Raw genomic sequence first — 26093 nt, forward strand, 5'->3', positions numbered from 1 at the left:
CCTCGAGTTTGTGACCACTGCTTTGTATCATTTAAATATTGCAACTCGTATACTAACTCGTATACTTTGTATGACATATCCATAGCACACCGTATACCATATATATATATATATATATATATATATATATATATATATATATATATATATATATATATATATATATATATATATATATAAATATACACAGACACATACATAGGCACAGGCACACATATATATTTGCATATTTACTCAACTACTTTATTCTGTTCACCAATTTACGGTTCAGAAGAGAAACAAATCATTTCAAACTACACCGTTGTAAAGGGACTGTACTTAAACTAACTCCCAAACTCACATCAGCACATATCGGTAACAGGAACCATTATGCAAGGCTGTCCAATCCAGATACTCGTACTCCCTGCAAAACCCAAATTCCACATTAAGTAATCATCACCTTATTCTAATGTTACGAACTCAGATATCACATCTGTTACAGGCGTACAACACCTTACAGAGAGTTTAGAATGTGCAGACTACTACTGCCATCTGATCTTTACTAATTACTCATCACTGGACATATACACAGAGAAAACATGCAGAAATTATTCATCATTATGCAACATGAATACCACACGCCAGAAGAATTCACACTTACACTGCTTAACAATGTATAGACACGTACGCGTATAGGAATCACAGATACATGAAGTAGTTATGGTTACTCCAGCTCTTGTTAGCGAGTCAGTTCATGAAGGTAAAGCGCTCTCTAAAACCAAATGTTTAGGCTCAACATTATCTCAACAGGGAGGATGTGACCTCAGCCATAGAATGTAACCTCGAGTCTGTTTCAGTTTTCAGGGTTTTTTTTATTAATTTGCTAAGTACATCACTCAAAACAGATTCACATGTCAGCTGATCAAATTTATCATTAGACAGGCAAAGATGTCGATAGAAGAAACAGCAGAAGAAACTATGTGGCACAAAACACAATACATCAGAAAAATACTGATTGATTTTAATTTTTACAGGAATATGTTTACGCTCATATATATATATTGAATCACCTTGACTTTAATGTAGAGTGTGAGAGAACTAAAGGATTGGAAAAAAGGGAAGAAAAAGAAATCTCTCGCACGCGCTCTCTCCCTCTCCCGCGTGCTCGGTGTTTTACACAAAATGTCATCATGGAACTTAAAACACTTTCATTCAGTTTACAGACAGGGAATCACACAGAATTCAAACTAACATTATAAGAATGCTTTGGAGCACGCATGCTTTTGACCAGTCACAATCTATATATGGAACTGCAGTCAGGGTTATGATTAGTACATTATACAATGAAGGTATGATTAGTCCTTCTGAACATCACCATCGGGTCATAGAAAAAGAACAGGTATGCTAAAGGTATGCTATTAGCCCCGTGGTAAAAGGTACCCTAACCCCTAACTACTCGGCTACACCAGTGCTCTCCGGAACCGGTGGGAGGGGAGTGTGTAAAGATCCCTGCGGAGACTGAAGCTCAGGAGGCACGCTTAACTGTGCTTCAAGGGCCTGCAGTGACTGGGCATCAGACTGGGCCGGTCTATCTAGCATTTCCGCAGCCCGCCACTTTGCCTAGGCTTGAGTGCCGTCGGCCGGACCAATAGATGATGCATCCGAATCACTGTCGCTGTCGGTTACCACCTCCGTCTCCGTGATCTGCCCTGTATTGGCAGGGCCTGGGGTTGCCGGTCCTCGCTGTCCCGTGCCTGCTCCGGCACGGACGCATTGGTTCAAGTGATGGCAATGATCTCTTCCCACAACTTTCAGGGGGCTCTTCCTCTTGAAAGTATGAATGTATACTTGATCCCCGGGTGCCACTTGACGTACATCCTCCCGTACCTCGTTCCCACCGTGCATTGCCTTTCTAACCTGTGAATACAACTGTCTGTGGATTTGGGTGAGGATTTTCATATAATCCTGCATTTCGCCCTCCAATTGGGCCACAGACGGCCCTGTGTATGGACCTTGGGTGTGCGCCATAGGTATTGGGCGCCCAGTAAGCATTTCATGAGGAGTCAAGTGCGTTATATGATTGGTCTGTGATCGCATCTTCATCAATGCCAGTGGTAAGGCTTTGACCCAGTTTAGGCGAGAGCTCTCGCATATTTTTGCCAGTTCATTAGTTAGGGTACTGTACCCTGGATCCACCATGCCCTGGGAATCAGGATAATATACGCAACCTAGCTCATGATCCATCCCCAAGGCAGATGCAACATTCTTGAGGACGTTATTAACGAAGTGGATGCCGTTGTTCGAACTCAAAAAATTAGGGATACCGAATCGAGGTATGACCTCGCAACATAAAAATGTAGCCGCGGACTCCGTGTCCTCCTCAGAAGTCGCAGTCGCCTCCACCCACCTGCTGAAGCGGTCTACTATCACCAGAATGTAGCGTTTCCCTTCTACCTGGTTGGCTGCTCCCATGTCTACATGATCCATCATTATATGCCGAAACGGTCCCGTTGGCGGGCGAATATGTCCTAAGGGGGTGGTAAGGTTCTTTCGTACGTTGAACTTGATGCACACATCACATGAGTCTAACACTTGGTCCACCTGAGAGGCCAGCTGAGGGGACCACCATTCCTGATGGATTTTCCGGATAATTTCGGCCTTATTGGTGTGATCCACGCCATGGGCTTCTTTGATCAAGCATGGGAGGATGCTGACTGGGGCTATACACAACCCTTCTACACTGCGCCATATCCCAGTACGCGCCTCTTTTTGCGCCCCCCGTTTTATCCAGGTCGATATTTCGTTCACTCCTGCGGAGTTTTGTATCCTCACTATACGGGCTCCATTGTTTTCCTGTGGATGCCGCAGCCGGCTGCTTTCCCCGTCCTGAGTTGGGGACATCATCTGTGTAGGCCCTGTGGCAGCTTTCGCAAAAAAATTATATATTATTATTGACATTTTTGGGGGCCTTTACCCAGACACCACATTCATCATTTATAGAATATAAATAAAAGGTCCAAATGGACTAACTCACTCATTTATCAATAATGGCCCGACAATACACACTTTTTCCGCACCTTCAGGCTTCCTTTTCCCGGATCACACAATCTGGGAATATGTTGTTATATATTACAGGTCTAGTAGTTCCTATTTACACAATGGGCAGTCTGATAGATGTCTAAAATATTTACTATGTTCGTGCATGCTCCCCAATTTTTTTTTAAAACACTCATACAGCAGTTATTGATACCAAATTAATTATAACACACACAGTCTTGCCGACTCACCGAAAATATGTACCGGATTCAAAACACTCGAAGACCGCAAGATATCTCACAATGCTCTGCGCTCTGCATCACCAAGCTCACTCTGAAGAGCACACACACAGTTTTCTTTTTTTCCCTCCCTCCACACAGACGCGCAGATAAGAACAGACAGGAACACACACATACCCCCCTTTCTATCAACAACTCCAGCAAGCTCACATACACACCTTGTATTCCACACTATTACACCTATTTATTTTATTCCATGAGGTTTCAGGGTATAACGCACCTCCACACCAACCCCGTATGTATGATGCTTACAGTCATATAAATTAAATCCAACTTTCCCCGAAACTAATTTTTAAAGCTTATCCAACACACATATCTCTTTATGTATGGAGCTCATGTTCAGAGCACTCATAAATACATTTTTCCCTGTCTCCAAAACTTACACGCTCTCACACCGCATTCCTATTATAAGCACATATATTATCAGCACACACATTTGTTATTACACATTCCATTCATACCCTGGGCGCGCTGTATTGCGTGACCCGGACCTGGGCCCAGGATTTGGTGACCAACTTAGTCTTTCTTCCACACGAGATCCACACCGATGAGAATTCTCAGAAGTGATCTGATACCCTGAGCTTAAGCTCCAGTATTTATACTGTATTTACACAGTAAATAACCCATATGTTTCAAGAAGACTATGATCTCACTACCAATAGGGTTAAAAAAGATCTACCTTACTCTTATGTTCTAAAAAAGGCCTATTGCACTTACTATTAGCTCAAAAAAACAAGGCTTTTCAAATTAGAATCAAAAGTGGAGAGACAAAACAATCTAGAGTGACCTTGGTCTTACTATTATCTCTGGGGGGGGGGGCAGCTTGACTCAGCTACCCTAGTAAATGGCTCCTCATAGTTCTCTCTTAAAATTAAGGCCTTCCTTGCGAGACAAGAATCTTCACCATCTGAATTACGAGTAAGTTACATTTTCCTGTATTTTAGTTTATAATTTCATATTTGCTCTATATCTCTATTTTATATATAGTTATACTGCTTCAAAAACGCTACTGTACTTCCTACTTCATAATATCATTATACTACCCTTCTACTGTCCAACATATCCTATTATTCTGTTTCTTATAGAGTATATATATTATTATTATAAGATATTCCCCTTATAATATCTTAATATTCCTTTTTGTTATTATTATAAAGTTATAGTAGTATGTGTGTGTGTGTGTGAGAGAGAGAGTGTGTGTGTGTGTGTGTGTGTGTGTGTTATGTCTACATGCCCACCCTTGACTGTACGAGTGTGTGTGTGTGTGTATGTCTACATGCCCACCCTTGACTGTACGAGTGTGTGTGTGTGTGTGTGTTACGTCTACATGCCCGCCCTTGACTGTACGAGAGTGTGTGTGTGTGTATGTCTACATGCCCGCCCTTGACTGTACGAGAGTGTGTGTGTGTGTGTGTGTTAGCGCTCCTCAGCTCGTATAGTTCTTTTTGACTTTTTGACTAATAAACCATAGTTTCTAACCATAGATCTAAGATCTTTAAAGTGTGAATCCAATTCAATATTCAATATCAGTCAATATCCGCCTCACACCGCTTCTGTGTGTCTAGGTGCCCATCGTCAGTCCTTCCTCTCCCCTGTACTGGATCTGGATCTGGATCTGGACACTCATTATCAGCTTGCGCATCTCACTGCTGATATCATGGTGCTACTTAACTATCTTCGCAGCACCCCCTCTGGAAATGGAAATGCGGGGTCCCCCCCCCCCCGATACAGAATCTGCCCCGTGAACGTGTGTGTTAACGCCTCTACACAGACAGAACCCCCCTCCAGCTTTCAGTCTGAGGGAGATGTCATCTCCTCACCATTCGTCCCTCTTCTCACCTACCAGTCCGCCCCACTCTCCGTGGTCCTCTCACTTCACCTTTGCTGACTTCCCCATGTCCACAGGACGCACCCCATTTTCTTCCCCCTCCCGCTCTCCTCCAGACTACACACCCACCAGTCCTGTGAATTACCAATAAAATGACATTTTACTCATACTAAGTCTCCCTCATGTTTATTTCATGTCATTTTTATCCACAACACATGATATGTAAGCGTATGAGACAATTTAAAAATTAAATCATAATATATACATACAGGGGCGCACGGTGGCTTAGTGATTAGCATATTTGTCTCACACATCCAGGGTTGAGGGTTCAATTCCCGCCACGGCCCTATGCATGTAGAGTTTGAATGTTCTCACCATGCTTCAGGGGTTTCCTCCAGGTACTGCAGTTTCCTCCCCCAATCCAAAGACATGCATTGTAGCCTGATTGCCAGGGTGTCCCCTGCCTTGTGCCCCGTGCCCCCTGGGATACGCTCCAGGTTCCCCACGACCCAGTATGGATAAGCGGTATAGAAGATGGATGGATATACTTACAGTCCCCACCAAAACTACTGGAACAGACATTTGGGTTTGAGATCGAAAGACAGAGATGAGACGAGAGTTTAGGGTTTCAGCTTTTAATTCCTGGTGTTTACATTTAGACGTGTTAAGCAACATAAAACATAAACCTATTGTATCAGACCTTCCAATTTTTTGGTGAGCAAAAATATAGGAACAGATAAGTCTTGAAGTTAATGAAAGTAAATAACATGTAATATTTGGTTGCGTTTCCCTCGCTCGCAGTAACTGCATCAATCCTGTGACTCACTGACACCAAACCGCTGGTTTCTTCTGTTGTGAAGCTTCTCCAGGTTTCTCCTGCAGCTTCTTTCAGTAGTCGTGTGTTTCGGGGGGTTTCTCCCTTCAGTCTCCTCTTCAGGAGGTGAGATGCTGATCAGTTGGGTGAAGGTCTGCTGATGGACTTGTCCAGTCTAAAAGCATCTACTTTTCCCCTTGATGAAGTCCTGTGTTGAGGTGGAAGTGTGTTTTGGATCGTTGTCTCGCTGCATGATGAAGTTCCTCCTGATTCATCTGGACGCATTTCTCTGTGAATTGGGGACAAAATGTTTCTGTAAACATTTCTCATTTGTAAGTCGCTTTGGATAAAAAATGTAAATGTTCCAGAAGCAGCCATGCAAGCCCAAGCCATGACACTACCTCCACCATGTTTCACAGATGAGCTTGTATGTTTTGGATGATAAGCAGATCCTTTCTGTCTCCACACAAAAGTGGTTTCTTTCTTTTTCAGGACAATCTGAACTGTTGTATTGGCTATGCCCGTTGTTTGTGCAATATCTCTGATTGATTTTCCTTCTTTTCTCATCTTTAATAAGGCTTGGCTTGTTTTTCTCCCGTAGACAGCTCGCTGATCTTCATGTTGGCATAACCTTTTTAACAAAAAGGCGAAACTGGAGGCTAAAACCAAGAGTAGACAATCAGAGCTATTTATTGTTTAAACAATCAGTCTGACAGGACACACCTGGGTAATAAGAAACACCTGTCAGTCACATGTACCAATATTTTTGTTCACCTACAAATTAGGTGGTCTGATACAAAATGTGCTGTGTTCTATGCTGTTTAACACATCTAGATGTAAATACCAGGAAATAAAATCTGATACTCATAGTCATCTTTTGATCTCAAACCCAAATGTCTTCAGTCTACAGCGAAAACAAATGAATTGGTCTTGCCGTTCCAATAGTTTCAGATGGGGAATGTACTTATACAAAATTAACCAGCTGGGGCTGCAAAAAAAACTAGAGTAGTTTAAAAATCATGCAAATTAACCAACAATCATCAAACATCTTAAATGTGTAAATCATTTGTGAATGAAAAATGACATTTTTACAGCATCCCTGGTTTTTTTCAGTGTTTCACCAGAAGATAGATCAATCAAAAAAAAGCCTGATGTAGACCACGCAAACCACTGGTTTAAACGTACAAACGAACACAAATGAGTACAGATATTTGGAGCATTAAACAGATGCCAATAAGGATAGTGGCATTGTGTTACATCCTGAGGTTAGATTATGTTTCTATGCCCAGGGCACCATCCAGAGCAGACAATAAGTAATGGCCCCTAGTGCCCAACCTAGCAGAGCAATGATGAACCCATGATGCACATTACCATCTCACTACGTATAGTGATACTAAAAAAATCTAAAGCTGGGTCTGAAAATTAGTGACTAGTTTCGAAAGTAAAAATCACACTATGCCTTAGATACACTAAGATAGATAATTCCCTGTGGGGTTGCGAAACTGAAAAGAGATTAATAAATAATTAAATTGTGTACAGAAATGCTCTTTGTGATCAGTCATGCTCAGTTCTGCTTGTTCAGTTGTTCACCCACCACATTTCAGTCATGCTGAACCATTTATAAGATTCCTTATCCTAGAAAAACAAACAATCAGCCAGTGTGCAGCAAATCTTAAAGCGCCACATAGCTGGTGTGTCGATGGAGAAAGAGTCGACTCTCTGAGTCAAATGTATCAAATCGAGTGTGAAAACCAAATCCTATGGGAAAAAATTGTGTAAAAAACAACAAAAAAGTGATTTTTCTGTAAGGCACATATGAGCGTTGTTTTGTGCTACTGCAGTGTCATTTCACTGAATCAAGTTTATTTGATGAAAAACTCTTTTCAAACGTCTGAGCTGTTCGTGAACGGTGAGTTTGACTCTCAGCTGTGTGTACGAGGCACGACAGGGAGGATCCATCTGCACATCTGATAGAAAATGCAATGAAAACTGATGTTGTTTGGTTTACTGAACGATAGAGTAAGACTTTATGAAACATGATTTATATTATATTAAAAAATGAACAATTAGAAGTCAAAATATCACTAAATATGTGTGGTTTTGGTTTGTAAAAAAACAATACATTGAAAAAAAAAAAGTTTTTTGGGAGCGATTCCAATCGACTCTGAGCTGAGTCAAATGATCTGTGTCATATATCAAGGAGGGAACTCTGGACTTCATTTCCCAGCAGGCACTGCACCATATTACATCATTGTCACATGACCACCTGTACCTGTATCACATTCTTTGTTTAACAAGCACTCATATATATAGCCACTGTTTGCACTGCTTCCTCGTCTTACGTATCGTCTATCCATGCTTTTGTACATGCTTCTATGTTTAGGTTTTGCCTCGTGTTTTGCCCCGTGTTTTGCCTCGTGTTTTGCCCCGTGTTTTGCCCCGTGTTTTGCCTCGTGTTTTGCCCCGTGTTTTGCCTCGTGTTTTGCCTCGTGTTTTGGATGGATGCACCCTGCCTTGTGCCTGATGCTCCCTGGAATAGGCTCCAGGTTCCCCGTGACCCTGGAGGAAGTGGTATAGAAGATGGATGGATGTATGGATGTATGGATGGATGGGTAGATAGATAGATAGATAGACAAAATGAACCAAAAAATATAAATTACATATTTGTGTCCAACTTATAACAAATTAGATAAGTAATGCATGTACTGTTTTTGTTGTTGTTGTTGTTGTTGTTGTTGTTGTTGTTGTTGGAAAAAGATCCTGATAATCAGATGACTGGGACAGAAACCACTGTGAAATTAGTTTTCTGGACTTCTTTCTCCAGTAAGCTATGTCGCCTTGTTATGCACATGAACTGTCGAACTGCCAGATTTTACAGCTGCTTATAAAAGAAGGGCGTGAAATCGGTCACATGGTTCGTTTTCCCTATAGGATGGGCGTTGGTGGGTTTAACTGACTGCAGATCAACATTTTTAGGATGTTTTTTATGGATTTGATGCACAGAGATTCACTTCATGTCAGCTTATGTGTAAATGCACCATGTATGAACGTGATCTGACTTCCAGCCTGGTGCCGAATAATGTGATTCTCCGCAAAGAACACTCCAGAAATAATGAATGGTGCTGATATAAGACAAGAGTCTGAAAGCTAACATATAATCAATAACTCAACAATAAAACTATTGAGTAATGCTTTATATCATGAGGTCTCATTGATGACGTCAATATAGGAATGATGTGGGGCAAGCTATTTTACACACACACACACACACACACACACACACACACACACGATCTAATGATCTACTGCCATGTGGAACACCAAGAAAGCGCAGAACCATAAAACACTAAACTTAAAGTTCCCGTGATGCCTTTTATGTCATTTGTACGTAGATTGGACAGTTTGTGCTGTGGCTTGGATTTGATGTGTGTTTGGTCTGTCTACACTTAGCATGATGGAGTAAACAATCCACCGTGTTCACGTTCCTTACACCCGTTACCGCTCTTCACATGTGCCTTGTCAAATCGTTTCATCACAGGCCTAAATGAAAGGTACGCATGGTGATGTAGTGCTGATGGGGCAGAGTGGTGTGGAGGTCGTACCTGTGGAAGGCAGAAGACTCAGAAGGACGAAGGAGAGCAGTGCTGTGGAGCTGGACATGATGACCTTAACGCCGTCTCTTCAACCTTCGGGAGAACTCTTCTCTTCTTTAACTTATCGTTACTACTCTGTTGATCCTTCTCTCCTGATGCTCTACTGTTTTGCTCCTGAGAATCTCTCTTTCACCACTGAATCTGTGCAAATTCTCCTCAGCTGCTGGAAATCTGAGCTCCAGAGAAAGCCTGCATTGTTTGAGTGTGTGTGTGTGTGTGTGTGTGCATATGCGTGTGTGTGTGTTGAATTAATATTGTGAATGTGGGACTTTGTTGTTCTCACACTGAGCCCATCTCCTGACTCCACCATTTCACAGTGAGTTTAATGTGAGCAGGAGGATGATTACAACACCACGCGGCTTTAATATCAGACCTGATTATAATCTCATATCCACCTTAACACTTCTCTGCAAAGAAGCGTAAACTCCTCTGTCCTGAAGATGTGGGAAAACTTAGTTACAGCTTCACCTCTGACTGTTACACAGCGCTGACACTGGAGACTCCTTCCATACGTGTTACATAAACATCTCCTTACAGAAAACTGCACCACATCAACGATTACACACGTTTTTTAATTCGTTTATGTGGAGCTTCCGCTGTACAAGTCCCTGTGAGTGAGCCGTTTCTAGAGAAACGATAACGTATTAGAACCAGCGCATTACGTTTTTTTTTACGACTGCTATGACAATTTTTTCAATACTTTTAACAATTTTCCTCAACTCTTAACACAGGTAGCACAACACCTACCTATAGAGTCTATACAATTAACACATTTCTCGATGCTTTGACACCAAATGCACACAGGTAACACAAATCTAAAACGCTTGAACTTCTCTGACACACAAGTTCACCCGAGACCAACACGATGGATTTTTACTGCCAGATTTACACATGCTTTCACACTGTACGTTAGAACAGATAGCATCATGTTCTCAACATAACTTACAGGCTAAAGTCAAACTGAGCAGATGTTCATATTGTGAATTGAAACACATACAGTATGGAAAATAATGGTGGCCACACAAAATATTGACACTTTGGGCGCAATTTGGACATTTTCACTTAGGGGTGTACTCACTTTTGTTGCCAGCGGTTTAGACATTAATGGCTGTGTGTTGAGTTATTTTGAGGGGACAGCAAATTTACACTGTTACACAAGCTGTACACTCACTACTTTACACTGTAGCACAGTGTCATTTCTTCAGTGTCATCACATGAAAAGATATCATCAAATATTTACAACAATGTGAGGGGTGTACTCACTTTAGTGAGATACTGTATATATCCCCTGTATTTTATTCCATTGCTACTGAGAAACAGCTGAATGAAATTATGCAAATAGATCGATCACGGCTGATTCCCATCTAGGAAACACACTCAGGTGTGGAGGTTCTTTCAATCGCATGGCCATATGGTATACCGTAAAAGACGACCTCTTTAGGCTGAGCTTGTGTGGAAAAGGAACAATATAGAGCAACAAAAAGAAAGTAATAAAAATGCCTACACAAGGGTGAGGAAACTCGTACTCCCTGCAAAACCCGAATTCCACATTAAGTAATCATCACCTGATTCTAATGTTACGAACTCAGATATCACATCTGTTACAGGCGTACAACACCTTACAGAGAGTTCAGAATGTGCAGACTACTACTGCCATCTGATCTTACTAATTACTCATCACTGGACATATACACAGAGAAAACATGCAGAAATTATTCATCATTATGCAACATGAATACCACACGCCAGAAGAATTCACACTTACACTGCTTAACAATGTATAGACACGTACGCGTATAGGAATCACAGATACATGAAGTAGTTATGGTTACTCCAGCTCTTGTTAGCGAGTCAGTTCATGAAGGTACAGCGCTCTCTAAAAACCAAATGTTTAGGCTCAACATTATCTCAACAGGGAGGATGTGACCTCAGCCATAGAATGTAACCTCGAGTCTGTTTCACTTTTCAGGGTTTTTTTTATTAATTTGCTAAGTACATCACTCAAAACAGATTCACATGTCAGCTGATCAATTTTATCATTAGACAGGCAAAGATGTCGATAGAAGAAACAGCAGAAGAAACTATGTGGCACAAAACACAATACATCAGAAAAATACTGATTGATTTTAATTTTTACAGGAATATGCTTACGCTCATATATATATATTGAATCACCTTGACTTTAATGTAGAGTGTGAGAGAACTAAAGGATTGGAAAAAGGGGAAGAAAAAGAAATCTCTCGCACGCGCTCTCTCCGTCTCCCGCGTGCTCGGTGTTTTACACAAAACGTCATCATGGAACTTAAAACACTTTCATTCAGTTTACAGACAGGGAATCACACAGAATTCAAACTAACATTATAAGAATGCTTTGGAGCACGCATGCTTTTGACCAGTCACAATCTATATATGGAACTGCAGTCAGGGTTATGATTAGTACATTATACAATGAAAGTATGATTAGTCCTTCTGAACATCACCATCGGGTCATAGAAAAAGAACAGGTATGCTAAAGGTATGCTATTAGCCCTGTGGTAAAAGGTACCCTAACCCCTAACTACTCGGCTACACCAGTGCTCTCCGGAACCGGTGGGAGGGGAGTGTGTAAAGATCCCTGCGGAGACTGAAGCTCAGGAGGCACGCTTAACTGTGCTTCAAGGACCTGCAGCGACTGGGCATCAGACTGGGCCGGTCTATCTAGCATTTCCGCAGCCCGCCACTTAGCCTAGGCTTGAGTGCCGTCGGCCGGACCAATAGATGATGCATCCGAATCACTGTCGCTGTCGGTTACCACCTCCGTCTCCGTGATCTGCCCTGTATTGGCAGTGCCTGGGGTTGCCGGTCCTCGCTGTCCCGTACCTGCTCCGGCACGGACGCATTGGTTCAAGTGATGCCAATGATCTCTTCCCACAACTTTCAGGGGGCTCTTCCTCTTGAAAGTATGAATGTATACTTGATCCCCGGGTGCCACTTGACGTACATCCTCCCGTACCTCGTTCCCACCGTGCATTGCCTTTCTAACCTGTGAATACAACTGTCTGTGGATTTGGGTGAGGATTTTCATATAATCCTGCATTTCGCCCTCCAATTGGGCCACAGACGGCCCTGTGTATGGACCTTGGGTGTGCGCCATAGGTATTGGGCGCCCAGTAAGCATTTCATGAGGAGTCAAGTGCGTTATACGATTGGTCTGTGATCGCATCTTCATCAATGCCAGTGGTAAGGCTTGGACCCAGTTTAGGCGAGAGCTCTCGCATATTTTTGCCAGTTCATTAGTTAGGGTACTGTACCCTGGATCCACCATGCCCTGGGAATCAGGATAATATACGCAACCTAGCTCATGATCCATCCCCAAGGCAGATGCAACATTCTAATCTCTACTGCTCTAATCACACGAATAACACCTCTCATAAAGGGGTTTTCCACTCTCATGTATAGTTAACCTGTAAAATAGTTCTAGTCTGTTGACTTTAAAAATACAAACCCAATTGGCGAAGATACATTCTTATCCCTTCCTGATTTTCATTTAACAGAAAGATATTGAGAAAGGAATTCTTTTAGTCTAAAAATTTGTGGTGTACACTAACCTAACATATTAATATCATCCCAACATTTTATAACAATACAACTTGACAGTCTCTGTATGCAGTATCTCTCTGTATGCTGTTTCTCTTCAGCTCAAGCACTTTACGTACTGTAGAGAGCCACCCTTTGGGGAGTGGTTAGGCTAGCACGTACACCCAGGGTATGGATCTTCACATCTTCTCATCCTGTCTGCCACTGACTTGAGAGTTAGCAGACCCCACCGTTGACAGCAGCTTCGTACACAGCAGCTTCGTACCGGACCTTCACGTGTTCTCCACCATCTATACTTTAAAATTATATACCTTACATTATACAAATATAACTGACACTACTTTAGACAAAACAATCGTAACGTTGCGCTGTCGCTAAATTTGATCTGTTTTTTACAAACATCCGCGACTAGCTTGTAGCCCGTAGCCCGCTAGCATCACCTATCGCTAGCCTTGTTTACGTTTCACATTTCTCATTTACCGCTGTTCTGTTTAAAAAACAAATATGTCTGCTGTCTCTGCGGTTTTGAGTGAAGATGAGGACTCGCTCGAGCTTCACATGGTGCGGCTGGAACTGGAGGATGTGGAGAAGCAGATCCGCAGCCTACTCGACAAGCAGGCCCAGCTGCTGTAGCGACAAACTGCACTGGAAACATCTTGTGCCTCTGCCCACATATCCAAGGTAAGCACACAGTGTGGTATTTCCACTCCCAGCCCCTCTACGCCGTGTGTTTCTCTGTGCAGGGACCGTGCACCTAGGACTTTCCCAGCCGTGGTCTCCGTCATGCCGGCACCAACACACCTCGGACCTTGGGTGAACCAGCGGCGGAATGCGCGGGCTGGACCCTCTCCACCTCCGGTGTTCGAGATTCCAACCAGGAACTGCTTCGCCCCTCTCCGTCAGACCAGACCCAACGCTGTGATCGTCGGGGACTCCATTGTGCGGAACGTCCGTGTAGCCTCACCTAAAGGTAAGGTGCGCACACACTGTTTTTCTGGTGCTTGTGTCCTTGATGTCGCTGCGCAGGTATCCGGGATCCTGAAGAAGGACGAGCGCATTGGAGCGGTTGTGCTGCACGCGGGGACGAACGACACCAGGCTGCGGCAGACGGAGGTTCTGAAGAGGGACTTCTCCAGCCTGATTGAGACAGTACGAGGCAGATCACCCACCGCGAAGATCATCGTCTCTGGAATTCTTCCCACATACAGACGTGGAGCAGAAAAGTTCAGTAGACTTCTAGCATTAAATGATTGGTTAGTCTCTTGGTGTAATGAGCAGAATCTGGTGTTTGTCAATAACTGGAATCTGTTCTGGGAGCGTCCTAGGTTGTTTCGTCCTGATGGCCTGCACCCCAGCAGCCTTGGAGCAGAACTGCTGTCAGACAACATCTCCAAGGCGCTACACTCCAAGTGACTGCCTACCGTAAGTACATCTTCCAATAATAACAACATTCAGTATAATCAATGTTAAATTATAAATCCGGCACCGGTAATACATACTATAGAGACTGTGTCTGTTCCCCGAGCTATACAAATATATAGAAAACCTCGGAAAGTCTATCTTTGTAACCTAATTAACAGAAAATTAAATCATACTGAATGCACAGACAGCACTTTTGATCTGAAGCTAAGACTATTAAACATTAGATCTCTTGCGTCTAAGGCTCTTATTGTTAACGACATCATTACTGATCAGGAATGTAATTTAATGTGTTTAACAGAAACTTGGATTAAACCAAACATAGCATCAAAAGATTTGACGGTACCTCGAATAGTGAAGGGTACAGCAGGGGGAAGAGCTTTCTCTTATAGAGCCCCACAGTTATGGAACAGTCTTCCTATTAGTGTTCGGGACTCAGACACAGTCTCAGTGTTTAAGTCTAAGCTTCAAACGTATTTGTTTACTCAAGCCTACCCTGACTAGATTCTGTTCTACTACTTCGCAGTCATAATTATCTTTTTTCTCCCTCTCTCCTTTCGCCGAGCCCCACACGAATTTATGGAGATACTAGAGATCCAGATCCTTTCTGCCTCTGGATGGAGCTCAAATCTTCTCTAATTCCAGACTGCTGGGACTACGGCTGCTCCTAACGCCATACAGACTTCATATAAATCCATAATGAACTTTTTCACACTATCTGTTGTTACCCAGATGAGGACGGGTTCCCTTCTGAGTCGGGTTCCTCTCAAGGTTTCTTCCTCTTACCATCTTAGGGAGTTTTTCCTTGCCACCGTCGACACTCAGTGGCTTGCTCAGTTGGGATAAATTCACACCTTTAATATCTGTACACCGTGATGATATTTCTGTAAAGCTGCTTTGAGACAGTGTCTATTGTAAAAAGCGCTATACAAATTGAATTGAACTGAACCATCGGTGGGATACCGGTCCTTCACAGGGTACAATTCACACACTTATTCACACGTAGGGTCGATGTAGCACAGCCAGTCCCCCTAATGGCATGTGTTTGGGAGGTGAGAGGAAACCTAGGGTTAGTGTTATTACCAACTGTTCTGCTGGAAGTTGCATTACTCAGGATCTGTCCTGACTGGATTGTATCGGACAGCACCCTCCTCCAAAACCACAGAACCTGAAACAAAAGGATGCACAACTATAAATTCCATGTTATTTTACTGAATACATTCTACACCACTCGAATGTGTCTTTAATTGATCAGGATTAAACCCATCAGTGAAGGAAGGTGTTTCTTTTTTCCCCTCAAGATGATTCACTGTATATTTGAATCGGATGTAAAATAATATAGGAGACACGTTTAAAAGCAGACAGTGAATCATTACAATATGTTGTACTTAATGTAAATCTCTGGAGAAGTGATGTGATGCAGAGCGATAAGATGCATTAAAGGTTTATTATAATTTTATTAGGACTGGCAAAGTTTACATGTTAATAATTACATTCTAATGCACGCAGCGAATGCAGCCAGTGTTCTGTTCTTCTGTTTGGAGTTCTTATCACCTGAAAATCACTCACTGATGCTGAGGATGGAACCTCATGAACAGTCTAAAGATCACCGTGAGATTACTGAGGATGGTACCACTTAAAAACCATGAAGATGGTTGTGGATGTTCTTGCTTGGATAGCCTTAGGACTGCAATTGCTAACAACAGTTTACACTCAAGTCTCCATCACTGAACAGGTAATATCTTCAGTTTGATACAATACACTTAAATTTAAAACGATAATGAATTCAGAAATAACTCTGATGATGTTCATAAGTTTCTCACAAGCTCATGAATTCCTGGTTACACTACTGCACTTTTTGATTGCACTGGTGTCACCCAGATGAGGATGGGTTCCCTTTTAAGTCTGGTTCATCTCAAGGTTTTTTCATTATATTTTTGTTAAAATTTATATATTTCTGTAAATCCAGATAAATATAAAGATATATAGATAAATGATTTCAAACCAAAAGAGACCAATTCTAATTAAAAATTAAATGCTATTCTGTGTAAAGCAAAAACAAAAGAATTTGTCTCTTCAATACTTTCGGAGGGGACTGTGTAAGCTTTGGGAATTACACTAATATGTAAATAAGTACCAGGTGTGCGTGTTAACATCATGCCTAACATTGTAAATGTCATTAGTAACCGCTGTGGAGAGTTTGTTAGGGGGAATAAAGTGTTGTTTAAAGACCTAATGTCAAAAGGCACCAATAAATGATCTCCCATTCTTTATAGTGAGTATGAGTAGAGCTTAAATGAAAAGAAGAACAAGTCAAGTAAAGACTTTCACATGATGCTGAGGATACCCCTTTTAGCAGTGCAGTCACATAAAGAGAGTAGCACAGGAAATGCTTCTTTATAGCTCTGAATGTGACCACACACTGTTCAGAGGGTCCACACCAATTCTGTCAATAATCTCTTCAGTAACATGGGTCTCGTCACATTCATGTAATTATCAGGTTTCTGTGTTAGTGAACACAAGTAGGTTCAGGGGGTGTAACAAGGCCAGATCAAGACAAGAGATAAAGTGAGTAAGGAGACAGTTTACAGCTGTCATCAGGTGCAGAACAACTTTTTCTAATTGCAGTGTCATTTATTATAATGTTTGTTAAATAGCAATGAAAACAAATACATCCTCAAGTTTAGGGCTAATAAGAAAACAAGGATGAATTAGATAGTTATTGAGGATGATGCTGTTTGGGTTAAAAAGCACTTTCAGATAACATCTTGTGGATTAGTGTTTCCGTCTGATACTCACCATGATCGTCCTGTGATGTGTTCAGCAGATCTTCTCCTTGATCATTAGGATCTTCATCTGAAACATAAAGTTAAGTTTAGTGGTTAAAGAACATTTACAAGGGTTAAAACAGCAATGATTCTCACCTGGACTTGTGTTTGCAGGATTTATTTGTGTATTAGGCAGCGAGTAGGTTTGTGGAGGATCAGGGTTTCTGCAGTTTTCTGCAGAAAAAAAATTAAGTGAACTCACTTCAGAATCTTAATAATGGGTTAAGTCTAGTTAATTTACTGTGGAAATGATCTGTATGTGAAAGCAATGCAGAAGCTGTCATTTTATTCCTTGTAAACATTTACATGGATTTCTTTGTAAGAATAAATCACACCAGTCTTGTACAAAAATTTAAACATCCTTAAAAACTGTCAAAGTGACACAAAGTTATGTTTAATTTAGCTTCTGTAGCAGCCCTCTGGTTTAATTCTGCTAAAGAATTAAACACCATGTAACAGCTTTGTGGTAAACACAGCGTCCTCCTCTAATCATACGGTGCTACTCACGCTTTCTTCTTCTTTTACACCAGTACAGCACAGCACCAATCACTGCAATCACTGCAATCACTGCAATAGTCCCAGCTACTCCTACTCTTACTCCTGTCCAAACCCCGGATAAAGGAAAGAAAGATCAGATGAACAATTGTGTTATAAAATACAGGTCGAGCAAAAACTACTACAGCTGTTGTTTATCCTAACAGTCACCCCACCTATAATCACAATTATATTACTTATTCAACAAATGTCTTTATGTACTGTATAATCACATTTATGAAATCACAACACAGTTAAACATTACACATCACATTTTGTCCATTTTTCCAATAATGAAATATTGATGTTTTATTTATGAGCAAAAATATTTTTTCTCTACTGTAACAAAATGAACACTTAACATCTGTTATCATGAAATAACTAGAGTGCTATTACAGATGCTCTCATATAAGTATTAATTGTTAATAACCCAGTGTTTCATGTTTTGAGTAAATAATGCTACAGTGATACCAGAATTATAAGATTATAAGGTTAAACATATTTTTTTGTTGTTGTTTTAAATAATAAGTAATAAGTAGGTAATGGGATGGTAAAACTGGTTTGTACTTCAACACATCAATTTTCTAATGTGTACTCAATAATAATCAGTAACTGTAGCAGTGACATATCACCATATTAAAATTACCCATAAATGTAACTTTTCCAGTTAAAATATCATAATATGAATATCATTTAATGTTGAGTAATATCAAACAATTAGACATTATAGTGGACTTTTTAAACTTTACACCATTTTAGTCTCTTACAGCCAAAACATCTGCTTATTACACCAGTGCTTCCAAAATGAAAATTTTTAATATAAAGTTTTTCTATAAATATTATTATAATGATTATAAATTAATATTTAGTAAGAACTAGAAATAAATACCAACTTTTAACCATTACTGTACTAGTTACTAGTAACTGGTGTGTTGTGTTATTTGTGGATACGGAAAGCATGTTACTACAATATTACACTCCCATTACACACTCAAAACTGCACTGATGCGAACTTCCATTACAGTCTGAAGTGAGTGGCGTGGTTTTCTGCTGCTGCTCTTCAATGGTTGGGATGCTGCAGCTCCACACTAATTTAAAGTCAGAACCACATATGGGTGTAATGGTCCGGCCACATAAGTTTGGCCATGTATTATAATTAACCAAGTGTCATGCTCTCCCCTTTAGACAGAGCTGCAGCTTGCAGCGCGCTTGGAGAGCCGGAGCGAATGTTGATAACTGTGACATTGTTTACTGTGGACACGTGCGTTTGTTTTGTTTCTGTTCTGTCTCCTCCCTGTTCTGTCATTGGTTGTTGTTTGAGGGTGTGTCTTCATTGTTTTCAGCTGTCAGCACTTAACACTGATTATGTTCGGGATATATACCCCTCGCCTCCCAGTACACTTCACGGAGTATTATAGTTCGATTGTAGATAGTTAACGTTACGTACCTCGATAGATTAATTTAGTTTAACGTTAGATTAGTTCTCTTAGACCACGCTGGTGTTTTCCGCTCCCAGTTCCCAGTCATAGTTCATGTTTCCTGTTTTGAACCCGTTTCCAGTGACCGCGACTTCGATTTCTGCCTCGCCCCGTTTATGCCTGTTTGACGATCGCCCGACCCGGTGACTGTTTCTGATTACGTCTCTGTTTTACGATTTGTATTTATCTGCATATCTCTCTTTAATAAAGCTCTTAACCGCAATTGCTTCCGCCTCCGTTCACGATTCGTGACACCTAGTTAGAAAATTAAAAACAAAAATAACAAAAAAATGAAGGACAGAATTCATTAGGGAGTAAAAATGTCCAGTGAACGTAACATACTGAAATAAATGGAATGAATGTTACTGGTTGTATAAGAAATTAAATCTGCTTTACAGATAATTACATACACAAGTATATCTCACCTCTGGGAACTTCCTTTTCAGCTTCACGCTCTTCTTTCTGTTTTTCTGTAAGAGAAAAAACATTTGATCATCTTGGTACAATCACAGCTCTTCTGTGTGAACTCTTCTCAATGACGCTAAAGTGTTTTACTTTGTACCTGTAGATCAGGGACACATGTAGGTCAGGTCACTACTAATGTAGCTCAGTGTTTACATTCTCAGTCTTACCTTTAACTCCAGTACTGCTTTAACATGCCTTATTAACTCACCCTCTCCACTAAAATAAAAGCTTTCATGTTAGTAACACTATAATATGTGATTACAATAAATGATCAAATATTTTAGAATAATGTCAACTGAATATTGTGACAATGAATATCACTTAAATAGTATTTCATAGGTAATACATTGTACAAATAACCAAGAGAATGATTTCAGCTCCACTGTTCCTGCTGTCTGGGGTAAAGACGTTCTGATTTAAAAATCTACTGCTCATTCGTGTAATGAAAATGATTTAGATGTAAAGTTGTGATGCTTCTACAAGTGTGTGATGAAACAAAAAAGATGGACAGGTGTTGTGTGTTCTCCTGGCTCAATCTAACACACACACATAAAGAGCTTTGTAATTAGCTGTTCAGTGCAGAAGTCCTCAACTAGTAGTTAAAACACTGAGATCATTAAACTGCCCCATATGAACCGCTTTTGTTATACAGTAAGCTTAGTGCCTTTCCAATTCTCCCTCATGTCCAGCTTTGATTTCTGATGTGTGTAATGGTCAGTGTGTGATCTACTGAGACTCACTCACTTACCTTCGACTGAGAGATTAACACGGCTGATCTCTACTGTTTTTGTCTCGACAGATCCCTTGGTGCCACTCACTGCCTTGTAGCTCCTGTAGACAGCTGCATCAGTAGGTGTCAGATTGCGCAACACCAAGGTGCAGTTCCCCTTAAGCAGCTCTTCCTCAGGAACGTCCACACGCCCCTCATATCCCTCACCCTGATTGGTCTCCTCACCGCGTCGCTCAAACACAGTCTCAGATTTGATCTCCCAGATAATATGCGGTATTCCAGTGACTTCAGTCTGCAGTTCACACGGCAGGACAGCTGTAGACCCCACATGTCCAGATACAGTGAACTCAGGTACTGCAGAGAGGGGGTGTGAGATGGGAAAATTAAAATCTAGATTACTTTCTTTCTTTTCTTTCTTCTTTTCACCCTTACTTTGCAACACCATGGAACAGTTCCTCTTACGCAGCTCTTCCTCAGGAACGTCCACACGCTTCTCATATCCCTCACCCTGATAGGTCTCCACGCCGCATCGCTCAAACAGTCTCAGTTTCGATGTGCCAGATAATATGCGGTGTTCCATTGACTTCAGTCTGAGTTCTGATTTAAAAATCTACTGCACATTCGTGTAATGAAAATGATTTAGATGTAAAGTTGTGATGCTTCTACAAGTGTGTGATGAAACAAAAAAGATGGACGGGTGCTGTGTGTTCTCCTGCACTGTTAGCCCAGATTCATATCTACTTAATTTAATTACAACATACTTAAATTATTTAAGTTTGAGTGCATTTCTAAAAATTTAAGTAGATTCTACTCATTTGTAGACATATTTCAAAGTGTGAATAATTTTAAGTTAAATGGATTAAAATGATTAAGTTTTTGTCCTGACCACGCCTCCACACAGGTCAGCTGTTGCAGAGTCAGGGGAAGACATTTTCTCTCATGGTTGCAAGTGAATTTGAGGAGCTGTTGAGCGGTTAGAAAGTATGTTTTAGCCAGTTTTTATTGTTTCTATTTTCCATTGAGAGGCTGTTTGTGAGAAATAAACAGTATGGTTTGAAACCATTTCGGATGTTTTCTCCCGCTTGAACTTGAACCAGGTGAGTTCAGGGGACATTTTTTCTTCTGTTAATTTTTATTGTTTTTTTTTTTTTTACTTTGTACCTGTAGATCAGGGACACATGTAGGTCAGGTCACTACTAATGTAGCTCAGTGTTTACATTCTCAGTCTTACCTTTAACTCCAGTACTGTTTTAACATGCCTTATTAACTTACCCTCTCCACTAAAATAAAAGCTTTCATATTAGTAACACTATAATATGTGATTACAATAAATGATCAAATATTTTAGAAGAATGTCAACTGAATATTCTGACAATGAATATCACTTAAATAGTATTTCATAGGTAATACATTGTACAAATAACCAAGAGAATGATTTCAGCTCCACTGTTCCTGCTGTCTGGGGTAAAGACGTTCTGATTTAAAAATCTACTGCACATTCGTGTAATGAAAATGATTTAGATGTAAAGTTGTGATGCTTCTACAAGTGTGTGATGAAACAAAAAAGATGGACAGGTGTTGTGTGTTCTCCTGGCTCAATCTAACACACACACATAAAGAGCTTTGTAATTAGCTGTTCAGTGCAGAAGTCCTCAACTAGTAGTTAAAACACTGAGATCATTAAATTGCCCCATATGAACCGCTTTTGTTATACAGTAAGCTTAGTGCCTTTCCAATCCTCCCTCATGTCCAGCTTTGATTTCTGATGTGTGTGATGGTCAGTGTGTGATCTACTGAGACTCACTCACTTACCTTCGACTGAGAGATGAACACGGCTGATCTCTACTGTTTCTGTCTCGACAGATCCCTTGGTGCGACTCACTATCTTGGCGCTCCAGTAGAGAGCTGCATCAGTAGGTGTCAGATTGCGCAACACCAAGGAACAGTTCCCCTTACGCAGCTCTTCCTCAGGAACGTCCACACGCCCCTCATATCCCTCACCCTGATAGGTCTCCTCACCGACTCTCTCAAACACAGTCACAGATTCGATGCTCCACTTAATATACGGTGGTCCATTGACTTCAGTCTGCAGTTTACACGGCAGGACAGCTGTAGACCCCACATGTCCAGATACAGTGAACTCAGATACTGCAGAGAGGGGGTCTGAGATGGGAAAATTAAAATCTAGATTACTTTCTCACCTTTTAGACAATGATCTTATGTTAAGAGCTTTATTTCATCTATTTTATAACAAAAAGTTACTTACTCACACACACGGTACCCAAGACGATGCAGATGGAATAACAGGAGGTCATGATGCCCCGATAGTGTCTGGAGGAGCGTGTGAACATTTTCTAAAACAAGGAAAGGAAGGTGTGAAAAAAGAAATATATTTGAATATCAAAAGGTAACAGAGTGCTTATTGGTTTATATCAATCATTTCTCTTTTTATTTATTTATGCTATATTACTTATACAATATACTGTAATATTTAATTTCAGATTCCAATAGGACAGATAAAGTCATATCCTCTCTCTCTCATTATATATATATATATGCGCACACACACGATTGTAACTGGATATGAATAACTATTTGAGGTTCTGATTAAGTTTCACATTTATAGTTAATTTGTTTAATCTTATATAATTATAGTATGAATAATAAAACACAGTTAATAGTAATAACTATTTTCTCTACAGTAAACAACTGTTTAAAGTAAACATAATAATAATAACAATAATAATAATAATAATAATAATAATAATAATCTTTTTTAAAAAAGAATAATAATAATTCTACTTAACACTGTAGGCCTGTAGGATATCAAACCCCAAAACAAGCAGCTAGTGATCACCGTTTAAACCAGTGTTTCCTAGCCGGGGTTCCGTCTGATGAGAGCAGGGTGCTGCGTAAAAATCCTTCAAACACGCCTAAAATGTTTATAAAACTTTTAATATGCATGATATAATGTGCCTGAAATAATAAGACAGACAAACAATAATAATAATAATAATAATAATAATAATAATAATAAATTATATATATAAAAAATTAAAATTCCCTCCCCCTCGACCCCCCTCCTTGCTGACCTGTCAGCAGCACGTCAACATCAGTATGTGTAACGTATGTGTGTGTTTTATCCTAATAATTAGTGTGTGACGATGCGTGTGTGAGGGCTGCACAATCGAATATTGATCTCCATTAGGATTTTGACTGCCCACGATTATGAACATGATCGACTGAGATATCGATGTTGAAAGTTCGACTTAAAAAAAAAAAAACTTTATATATATATATATATATATATATATATATATATATATATATATATATATATATATATATATAAAACAACTTTATTGTCTTAAGAGCTTTAAGATTCTTAGATGATGAAATATTTTGGATGTACAGTTGGACCTCTCTTCTAAAAACAATGAATAAGGGATTTTGATGAGTGAATTTACTGCGGTGAATATGAAATTTAGATAATAGATTAATAAGAAAGTATTCATTAAACTGTGGCGGCTGTGGATCAGGTGGTAGAGCGGGTCGTCCACTAATCGTAGGGTTGGTGGTTCAATTCCTGGCCCACGTGACTCCAAATGCCGAAGTGTCCTTGGGCAAGACACTGAACCCCAAGTTGCTCCCGATGGCATGTTAGCGCCTTGCATGGTGTGTGAGTGTGTGTGTGTGAATGGGTGAATGTGACCGTGTAAAGCACTTTGGATAAAAGCACTATATAAGTGTGCTATTTACCATTTAAATTGAGCTTTTTGTACATTACAGGAGCCAAACAGTACATCCTTAAAAAAACAAAGAGAAGCCCGGAAGCACATTGCAGTTAATAAACCTAGAAAATTCGACCCAAAATAGCTGCGTGTGAGGACAATCCCAGAAGATCTGAAGAACGGTTTCATTAGGGGCAACACAAAAACAACAACGCACCTATATCTAACTTAAACATTTTATTAAAAAAAAAAAAAAAAACTTGAGCCACGTCAAATTTGTGTAATAATTTGAATGAAATTTCTCCATCCTTGTTAGTTATTATGTATTTCAAAGGCAGAGTCCATACTTTTTTCCAATCAATATGGTCAACCAAATTCTTCCAATATGACTCCACATATGGAGTTGTTACAAGCTCCTTTTGAAAGAGATCCAATTCCATAATTACGTGATGAAGGATGTGACCAAAAGCACAGTTTTCCTACTGGGAACTCAAATGGGTCTAAAGAAATGGGAAAGGTGTTAGATGATGTAACAGACTCCATTAGAAGCATAACGACTCCTTTAGGAATAGTGTCTATTATAATGGAAAATTCCTTGGGCGTTACCGGGAAATTAAACATAAAATTTACATAAAAATTCTTCATTGTAAATAAGACCTTCTGAGTTAAATAACTGGGAAACAGCCACAATTTTCTTCTCAAACCAATTACTGAAAAACAAGATTTATTCTTATATACAATATCTTGGTTGTTCCAAATAAAGTACTGATGAGGGGAAAAGTTGTGATTAAGGATTAATGACCATACAAGTATCTCTTGCTGATGGAACTTAGATAAGTTGTGAGGGATTCTAGCAATATTATAACTGCAGATCGATAGGAAGGGGAGAGCGCCTAATTTGGAAAAGTAATTAGGAATAAAATTCCACACTGAATTTGGATTACGCATAAACTGTCTAATCCAATTAATTTTGAAAGTGTTGTTCAGAGATGAGAAATCAAGAAAGTTCAACCCACCATACTCATGTATTCAGTATTGCAGACTTCTTAACATAATGCATTTTGTTTTTCCAAATAAAGAGGATTTGATCAACTGACCTACATATCTTATTGTCCAGATACAGAGAGAGTGCAGCGATGTAAACCTGGAGATAACCTCAGCCTTAGCAAGCAATACCTCTCAAGGTCAAGTCTCTCTGCAACCACGCATTAAATCTTTTTTGGGGCTTTTATTCTAACAGGGTCAAAGCTCAAGGTACATCTATTATCTTATATTATGTTATTAACTTCTAATAAAGTAATTTCACTATCGCAGAGGTTTCTGTCACTTCTTGAGATAGTCTTGCAGGTTTTACAGACTGCAGAAAAGTACAGGCTGCCTCTTCAGAATAACTTCCATGGTAAAGATTACTGTAAAAATTAGCACAGAAACATGTAATTTCTTGAGGATTACTGGTCACTGTTCCATCAATATTTAAAGTTTCAATTAATGAGGTTCTTAAACAACTTTTTTCTAATCTGAAAAAATATGCTGTGTTGCATTCTCCCTCCTCTATCCAGTTTTGTCTAGATCTGATGTAAGCGCCCTGTGTACAGCTCATCTAATTTACCTTGCAGTTCAGCATACTCAAGCTTATCAGTTACAGAAAGCAGCTCTGGGGATTTAGAAGAATGCGATTTTAAACACCAACTTATTTTCTTCTGCTATTTCAAGTTTAGCTAAG

The 26093-nt window shown here is 40.1% G+C and overlaps 1 protein-coding gene across 9 annotated transcripts in view; it reads right to left on the minus strand.

Annotated features, from left to right (window-relative positions):
- Window positions 1–830: 830 nt before the first annotated feature.
- LOC108261627 (protein NYNRIN) overlaps window positions 831–26093 on the minus strand; it is a 64257-nt gene continuing 38994 nt past the window's right edge. The window contains exons 7-15 of one of the 9 annotated variants that reach the window (XM_053685812.1): window positions 22452–22802; window positions 20658–20993; window positions 19870–19914; window positions 17940–18032; window positions 17529–17606; window positions 17404–17460; window positions 9559–15772; window positions 3014–3087; window positions 831–2903 (exon numbers count right to left, since the gene is read on the minus strand). In XM_053685812.1, coding sequence (XP_053541787.1) covers window positions 15711–15772; window positions 17404–17460; window positions 17529–17606; window positions 17940–18032; window positions 19870–19914; window positions 20658–20993; window positions 22452–22802 — 1022 coding nt within the window. In that variant the 3' untranslated portion in view covers window positions 831–2903; window positions 3014–3087; window positions 9559–15710. The other 8 variants (XM_053685814.1, XM_053685813.1, XM_053685823.1 and 5 more) reach the window with 8 other exon arrangements.

The sequence above is a fragment of the Ictalurus punctatus genome, chromosome 14 (assembly GCF_001660625.3).
Source record: "Ictalurus punctatus breed USDA103 chromosome 14, Coco_2.0, whole genome shotgun sequence".
NCBI classification, from domain to species: Eukaryota; Metazoa; Chordata; class Actinopteri; order Siluriformes; family Ictaluridae; genus Ictalurus; species Ictalurus punctatus.